The sequence below is a fragment of the Myotis brandtii genome, unplaced genomic scaffold, assembly GCF_000412655.1.
Source record: "Myotis brandtii unplaced genomic scaffold, ASM41265v1 scaffold363, whole genome shotgun sequence".
NCBI lineage: Eukaryota > Metazoa > Chordata > Mammalia > Chiroptera > Vespertilionidae > Myotis > Myotis brandtii.
The window spans coordinates 6,902,990-6,912,201 of record NW_005363938.1 but is presented as its reverse complement, the minus strand read 5'-3'; the positions used below and the strand labels follow the sequence as shown (position 1 = coordinate 6,912,201).

The 9,212-nt window shown below is 39.7% G+C and overlaps 1 protein-coding gene across 1 annotated transcript in view; it reads left to right on the top strand.

Annotated features, from left to right (window-relative positions):
• AUTS2 (autism susceptibility candidate 2) overlaps window positions 1-9,212 on the top strand; it is a gene marked incomplete at its 5' end in the record, with an annotated part of 1,129,652 nt that overhangs the window by 520,747 nt on the left and 599,693 nt on the right. The window contains one exon of the mRNA XM_014544397.1: window positions 7,192-7,227. Coding sequence (XP_014399883.1) covers window positions 7,192-7,227 — 36 coding nt within the window. The remainder of the gene's footprint in view (window positions 1-7,191; window positions 7,228-9,212) is intronic.

The window sequence follows — 9,212 nt, the reverse complement described above, 5'->3', positions numbered from 1 at the left end:
ATATATATTGATTTCAGAGAGGAAGGGAGAGGGGAGAGAGAGATAGAAACATCAATGATGAAAGAGAATCATTGATCAGCTACCTCCTGCACTCCCCCCACTGGGGATCCAGCTGGCCACCCGGGCATGTGCCCTTGACTGGAACCAAACCTGGGACCCTTCAGTCCACAGACTGACACTCTATCCTCTGAGCCAGACCAGCTAGGGCTGAGATTTTCTTTTTAAATATAAGATCTTATTGACACTGGAAGTTTTTACAGGATTAGTTAGTAGTCTCAATTTCATCATAGAGCAGAGAAATGAAAGCCACATTAGGTCAGTGGACAAGAGCATAGTATTACACAGTCATTGAGGTCTTTTGACTGAGTGCTCTGAGGGAAGAAATACATTTAATACTTTCTAAGTGTTCAAAACTTTGAAGGAATTAAAACATTCCAAAGAATAGCAAAAAGGGATCGAATTCTCATAAGTCTTGTGCTAAACAGTTCTCTAGTGTGACTGTTCTGTGTAGTCTTTTAGTTCATTTACCCTGATCACAGTTGATTATTTCTTCAGTTTCTTCCCAGATTTGGGGGTTTTATTGACTTATCTGCCCCACCATGCCATATTTCATCCATCGATGCAAGCATCTAGCCTGTCCTCTTTTCTTCCTACCCTCTCCCCAAACCTTTATGAAAGTTTTGCTAGCCACTGTAAGGAAGAAACAGAACAGGCAATACCATCAATGAGCTTCTTTGTAGTTTAGGAAATGCATCTAATCCAGACCTTTGGAGGATTTTTGATATTTTATTTCTCCTTTTTTCTCTTATTTTTATTTGTGCCATATTTTCCCCCTAAAAGTTTATGTATGCCTTTCCCTTTCCTATACCATATATGTATGTGTTTTCTTAGAATTGTCAGTGTTTTGATTGTCCAGAAATCTTTATTGGTACCTTTTAGGTGACAGGTATAATTCTGGGCACTTGAGGCTGAATGGTGAACAAGATGAAGTCACTGCCCTTGTGAAGTTTCCATTCTATCGGGGGAGGCAAAAACACGCCTGTGAGCAAACAATAAAATTATTTCTGATATGATACATTTAATGAGGTAAACAAAACAGCGATGGAAGGTGGAAGGGTGCATGTTGCTGTTTTAACTAGGGAGATTGGATTAGTCCTTTCTGTGTAGGTGACATTGAGCTGAAGCCTGAATGAAGAAAAGCCTGAGCACCTTGTGAAGATCTGAAGGAAAAGCACACCAGGCAATAAAAACAGCAAGTTCAAGGCCCTAAGTCAAAGCAAGCGTGACATGTTTGAGGGAAAGAAAAGGCTGGTTGGCTCGAGTGCGGTGAACGAACACAGGGGCTGATCACATACTTACCGTCCACTGGCAGGGGAGAAACAGATACTGGCTGCACCAGCAGTGAGTGTCTCTGTGTTTAAGAAGAGAATCCAATCCAGACCTGTGAAGGACTGCCAATATTCTGTTTCCCCTCCTGGCCTATGGTGAGGAGGCTAGGTATTACATTAGTTTGTAGGGCTGCTGTAATGAGTGACCACAAAGTGAGTGGTTTAAAACAAACAAAAGAAATAGATTATCTCATAGTTTTCAAGGCAAGAAGTCCCAAACTAAGGTGTCAGCTGGTCTGTGATCCCTGCTGAAGTCTTTAGAGAAGAATCCTTTCCTTCCTCTCTAGCTGCTGGTGGCTCTTCCAGTCCTCGGTGTTCCTGGCTCTTAACTCTATCAGCCCAGTGTCTGCCTCTGTCTTCACATGGCCTTCTATTCTGTCTATAGCTTTGTGTGCCTTTCCCTCTTCAAGAGGGCCAACAGTCATTGGCTTTAGGGCCCACCTTAATCCAGTGTGACTTCATCTTTTAAAGATCCTATTTCTAAACAAGGTCATTCTATCAGGGCTCTCAAGAGAAACAGAGCTAATAGAATGTATGGACATACACAATGATGGAGGCTGACAATCTCAAGATCTGCATTCGGCAAGCTGGAGACCCAGGAGAGCTGGTGGTTAGTTCCAGTCCAAAGGCCGAAATGCTCGAGACCCAGGAAGAGTCAGTGTTTCTTCCAGTTTGTGCCTGAAAGCAGGAAAACGCTGTTGTTACAGCTAGAGGACAGTCGGACAGAGGAATTCCCTCCTATTCTGAGGATGATTTTTGTTTGTTTGTTTTATTAAACTAAAGACCACACACATTAGGGAGGGGGCAGATGCTTTATTCAGTCTTCCTATTTAAATGCTAAGTTCATCCAAAAACATCCTCACTGTGACACCCAGAATAGTTTGACCAACTATCATGATACCCAGTAGCCTAGGTAAAATTAACCCTCACAATCAAGGGGACACTGTTCACCCTAGATGATTTACTATTTTAAAAGCCTCTGGAAGATATTAAAAGGAGTGTTGTTATCATTGTTACTTTAAAATGTTTGCTTTGGCTTTTATATGCAAAACTGCAGATAAAGAATGAAATTAAAAAACAAAAAGCCATAAAGGTTGTTGAGTATAGTTGAGAGCTGGTGACAACTTGGAGTGGGTTATAGCCGAGGGTTGGAAAATGGAAGGTGGAAGTGACCATGTTCATCATACCTGATGCTTGTTTTCAAGTTGTCGTCCTTTTTCCATTTTTACTTGAATTTTCCTAGTAGCTCATTTCCCCATTCAGATACACTATTTTGCATCTTTATCGGCTATTAGTAATTGTATCCCCAAGATTCATTTCTTAGGATTAAGATTTCAGGTTCTTTTAATTGTCATTATTTTCTAAAACACTACAGGAAATCCACAAATGAGCTTGTCTCCTGACCTTTGCAAGAAATGTACTTGGCCATGATCCTTATGCTTCTTACTCCCAAGAGAGAAAAGCATTAACATGGAGGTGGGTAGGCAGGAATGTCAGACACAACTGGTGATTTGGAACAATTTTAAATATTCTATTTAAATTAGCCCTAGGGTCAGAGCACATATCTCATCTCCGGGTGGAGCACACATCCATTTCATACTCAGGGAGCTGTAATAGTAGCCGTGGCCTCTCTGTGTAGATCTCTAATGAATGGAGCACATCTATTTCAGATGGATAATCAATTTTGAAATCCCTTGTTGTAGGTAAGCTGTTAATACAGAAATGTTAACTTCATGACTTTAATGAGTAGCTTCAAGGATAGCTTAGTGACAGAGATGGAGAGAAAGTCAGGTGGGGGGCAGTGAGAAAGAGTAGAATGAGCATTTAATGAATATCCACTTGCAGACTTGAATGTCAGCAGCAACATTCTCCCTCCTGGAAAATGTCTTTCAACTGTGCATCCTATTACAATTCCTGCAGCCCATGGTAGCTTGGAGATTGAACCAGACAGAGTGTGTTTGTAAGAAAGCTCTCCTTTGCAACATAATGAGATCGAGGTATATAATTTGCAGAGATAGCTAGAGCAGTGGTCAAATTGGCAAAAAAAACCACGAAACAGAAACAAAAACAAAACCCAAAACAAACAAAAAAACACACAGCAGAATGAAAAAACATGTTAAATAGGAGATGGCTTATAATAAGCCCAGAAATCGCATATCACACAGTCAGCTCGCTGGCGTTTTCTGATATTCTTGTCTTCTCATGCAAACTGCTAAACACTTTCTCCTACTCTATTTTCTCAGTCTCTCTATACCTCTAATTTCTACCTACTGCATTGAAAATATGAATGAATTGGCAAGTCTGCCACTTGAAGAAATATGAATGAAGTATTTGCCTAAACATGAATGCATGCTATCATTTCAGATGCTGTTGTATGCCTTTGTTGCATTTTTAAAAACATGTCCCTTTTCAAGCCTCAGTTTGATTCATAGGCTTTTCTGGATTTTATGGATATTTTTGCTGTATAGTTTGGACATTTTGTAAGAAAAACAGAAGACCCCTCCTCTCATTAGAATTTGTTGAAATCAACTTTATTTCATCAAATGGTTCAGTGGTCAGGGTTAGGCCTTTATGTCTTGGTGTCTGTCTCTAACATGAAAAAGCAGCACCAATCCCTAAATGCACATCTGTAAATGGATAACTAATGTAACATCTTTCAAATAAAAAGATATTCATAAGCATTGCATTTTTGTAGCTTAATCTGTTGTTGCCCATGATTTATGGTATTCATGGAATTTCTGACTTGGAAAAATGTTACTGCTAACAAATATTTTGCAGCTATATTTGGATGCAGACTTAGATTAGGCATACATGACCAAGGCTCTTCTGGGACTTTTGGATAGCAAGGCCTTGGGCATGTGATGTGTGTTGTCAGCTGTCAGTGAAACAGACCCCTACTCTGTTGCTGGTCTCAGAACTTGTCACCTGTATCTGATGGTGGAGATACTTTTAGCTACAAGGGGTGGTGCCACACTGAATACAAAGCCTTAGTCAGATTCTTGGGAAAGTAGAACTGGACAAGGAGTAATCTCTATATTTCAGAGATGTTTCTATTCAGATTCATTTAGCAATGATTGAAGGTAGCTGGCAATGGGCCAAGAAAAATATGGTGGGGAAGGACATAAGAGGAGGAAATGTCAGTATCATGGATATTTGGCAAACTAAACTAGGAGAATTTTTCTACAAAGTTTTCTGCCAGGTCCAGAAATCACAATTTAATACCACAAATCTTTTCCTACAGTGGGTTGGAGAATGTGGGTATCCTCTGATTCTAAGGTTCTGATGCTTTCTAGCAAGCCCGCAACTCCAGTGGACCTGTAACGTACATGAGGGTCTAGTATCTGTGTTTATATGTCTGACGTGTTTGTGTGTGCGTGGGGTAGGGGGAGTAGGGTTGTTATAAGGCAGGGTCCTTAAATGCTTTGTTGCATTATGTTAATTCCTCGGCAGTGCAATCAAATTCATGTCGTAATTAAAGCTGTCAGTTGGAAGGCAAGCCAATCACCATGAAAACACAGCATAACAAATGAAGTGAAATGATTCTGCGTGTAGCTATACAATGCTTCGCCAGGCATGAAATTAAATAAGTAATTTGATGTTGACATCAGAAATTGAAATGATACCCACTGTTCCCTCATTCAGTCAGACCTGCATAAACAATAGCCAGAACAAATATGCACAACAAAGCCCTCTCCTCCACCCAGCTCCCTGAGTAATGTACAATATATATGCAAAATGAGTATAACAGAGCTTTCTGAGACCTGAAGTATGTAATTTTCTTTGGTATACAATAAGATGATATGTGTGTGGGGGGGCGGGGGGGAGGAGTGGGTTTGGAGGGGTACTTCTGGGATAAAATATTTGCAGGAAGAAAAAAACCCCTGAAATAAACAAATTCCGAGTTTTCTTTGAGTAATTCATCCTAAGATGATTTAACCTCCCAGGGGCATGACTCCAGGCTGGTGGAGACCTAACCTGGTTTTTGCTTTCCTCTGCTCCATGGAGGGCTCTGGGTGCTGAAAGCAGGTGATGCTGTCACATGGCTAATCACTGCTGGAGAAGCCGTCTCCATGACTACTGTGGATCTCCCTATGTACCATTTATGGGATCAAGAATGCAGCAGGATTTTTTTAAAGCAAGGCCAGTGTGCAAGATCACACATCCGCCATCTGTGATTCCCCTGAGCTTGTCTGAAACATGGAGGTGAAGAAAGTTTGGCTTTGGGAGCTGCACTTAGGAATGCCCTGGAGCATATTAACTTTGTTTGATACTAATGCTGTTTGTACTGACAGTACTGTATTTCCTTCTCAGAAACAGTTTAAGATTAAGAAGAAACACATCTGTATTTTTGCAGATACTGAATTCATCATTTCCCCCCACATACAGTACATTCATTTATACGTACATCAGTTCAACAGATACTTTTAAAAAATGCATCGGCATTGTGCTAAGCTCTGGGGAAGCAATTATGAGTAAACCAGATGATTCCTGCTACCTATAGTTTGCAGAGCAGGCACAGGACAATTAGGTGGAGGAACTACAGGTGAATTGAGCAACTGATACATCAGAGTGGAAGTCAGGTCACTCCTGGGAAGGCATAACACCCCACCCAAACTAGTCAGGGAGAAGGCCTTGCTTCTGCAAGGACCCTTAGCTGAGATTTGAAGACTATCTAAGCATTAGCATTCTTTTTGTTTCAAGCTTACTTGGGACCTCTGTTGTTCAAATAGAAGATACTAAAAAGTAAAGAAATTTTTTTGGTATTAATCCTCACCCTAGGATATTTTTTCCATTGATTTTTTTTTAGAGATCGATGTGAGAGAGACACATGGATTGATTACCTCCTGCATGCACCCCAGGGACCGGGGATCTAACCTGCAACCGAGGTACCTGCCCTTGACCTGGAATCCAGCCTCGGACCCTTAGGTGCTAGGGCTGATGCTCTAACCACTGAGCACACCTGCCAGGAGAAAATTAAAGAATTTGTACTGAGATTTTTTTGGGGGGCGGGGGGGGGCGGGGCGAGAAACAAACATACAAGAAAGAATCACAGGCAAGTCTAAAACACAAACCAAGTTCTTTGTATGGTCTCCTTCCCCAAAGCAGTGATGCCCTTACATACCTTTTAGAATTATTGTTCTTTAGTTTCCATGTGTCAGACTATGAGAGCCTAAAACCTTGAGAAAAATGGTGCATTTTACTGCTTTCCTTTACCCACACATTCTTTGCATTTTAGTCTACTAATTATGTTTACAAAATGTCTCATTTTTGAAAAGCTCTCTGTGTGTACTAACTGGTGCCTTCAGGGAATAAACTGGCAAGTAGGTCATACGCTGGAAAAGTCATCCAGACCCGCTGGGCTTTTTATTTTCAAGTCAGTCTGGGCTTTTTCCTCTTGCCTGCCCCTTTGCGGCCACAAAACTGAGTAGCTTGAGACCAGGGCATTGAATGTCAGCAAGTCAGGGAGGCAGGCTGATGTGTGTCTGTTTAGTCTCAGTGCAGGGCGAAATGCCATCATTAATTCATTACCCAGCTGCCTGTCAAATAAATTGGCAATTACGTCCACCGCAGAAGCTTGGAATTCAGTAAATAGCACGTTAGCATCTCTGAGTTGTTGAGAGATGTAAAGGGGAAAATTAAGCAACACGGTGTTTGTATCAGGAGCAGATGACAAGGGGCAGCATACACTGGTGGTGTGATGTAGTGATGAAAAGCCTGCAAAGGGCTGGTAATGAGCTGTGTGGATTGGAACGTGTTAAAAACCATTGCTGATTTTCCACTTTGTCTCTATGCTTTATTGCAGAGTTCAGCTCCTTCCAGTTTGGGAACAGGCTACTTCGTAAGTGTATCTCAACTTCCACACGTGTGCTTTGCCTTGGCATTGATTTACTTCCGCAATGTATGCTCATTAGGATGTGAAAAAGATCTAAGAAATCCCCTCTCAGTCCTAAAGAGCAGACTGATATGCATCCTTTTATTAAGAATTGTTTTATTTTTAAAATAAGTGACTTGCTGGGCCCTAGGGGTCATCGGTCAGTCTGAGCTGTCTGTCTGGTTCCCAGCGTGTGGGACGTTTGCCTTTTACCTGGCAGCTAAGGGGAAACAGGGAAAGCTGACTGGCTCATGCCACCTCTCCCACATGATTGTTTTTTAGCGACAAGTGTCCAATGGAGAATGGAATTTATATTATGTACTGAGGTTTTCAATTTCAAAATCTCTTGAAAAACTTAACCACACATACAATGAATCACCTTTAAAAAAAATTTTTTTTTATGAGAGGTGGTGTTTTAATGGATATATTACCTCACAGTCTAAGTAGGTGGCCTTTAGATTTCCTTTCAGCAATCATTACACTTCTCATTTTAGCAAATGTAGCTATATTATTTTATTTCTAGACTTTCCTCCAGTTGGGCATGGTGACATAACCCAGGTATTGTCATAATATTTCTCATAAGTGGTCACTGCGTTTCATTTATTAATAGCAAAATTATCCTTTTTGGATTCAATAATCCTTTTTAAATGTAAATAGAAAAGAATTACAAATAAGTATTATTTACACAACTGGATAGCCTGCCAGTGTAGAGGTTTGTTGTGGTGTTTAAAGGAATCTGATTTGCGATCTGAATGACGAACACTGATACTCTAATGCCAGCTCAGCATTTTCTGAGAAAATAATGGAATCATGAAAATAAAATAAAGTGGAAAATAATTATTGATTCTGTTTAGTTACCTTTACATTTCTTCCCTATAAAATGCTAATTACTTCCCTATAAAATGCTAATTCTTTGCCCAGGCATTTTTCACCATACATTCACATAAAGTACACGAAAGCCAACATCCTATCATTGAAAATAACTCTTTTTCAAGCTTGGCAGAAGTAATATTTTCTAAATGTTGATTTTTTGGTATTAATCTATAGTAGCAGAAAAAGGATAAAGATTTTTTGGTACCTGCTTAATACAGTGCACACACTTGCCCTTGTTCCTTATTGTGACTGAATATTCATGCTTGCAGAGAGGAACAGGATGCTTCAATAGTGGAAATAACAGAAGTAATACCATCTGCCATCTCTTCACACCAGGCTGGATGTGGGTTGAGATGCTCCAAGTAAAATCTGGAGACTGCCAATATCTGTTCTCTTTCCAAAAGCTAAATTCTCCCTCTGTGCTTTCTTCAGCAGATCAAGTCCAAAGCCACTAACCTAGCCCTTGATAACTTCTAGACTGAATTTCTATATTAAACTTTTATCAGTATGATCATCCTGAAAGAAGAAAGGCATCTCTAGAAAAATCAATAATTTTATGATGCTTTTTTGTCACTTTTTTCTCTCTGATTCTAGAAATGTTTATTTTTATTTGCTAACAATAAGAGTAAAGAATCTGCACTTATAAATCTAAAATAGTTTTTACACTTACACAATGTTGGATGAGTATAGAAGTTTTTCCTTATTTTGGTAAAATTGTTCTTAGTATTACTTTTATAAAAAATTTTGTAGCAATATTAACTTACATGGAGAAGATACATACCAGATGTATGTTCAGTTCTTTACCGTGGCAAAAATGCTCTATTTAGAATGTGTTTCCAATAGTGGGATTATTATGTTATCAGAGTGCAAAATCCATTGATATTATTGCCAAGTCCTCATCAAAAAATGTCTTCTGTTTCAGTTTTGATTCCAACACAATCACATGCACTACTTAATTTCAAGTACTAACTTAAACATTGCTGAGTTTCACATTTCTAAGTGGAAATAGTATATTCACAACTTATGGTAGTTTAGTGCCAACATATTCTTTGCACTGTGCTTTTTGATCTTTATATCGT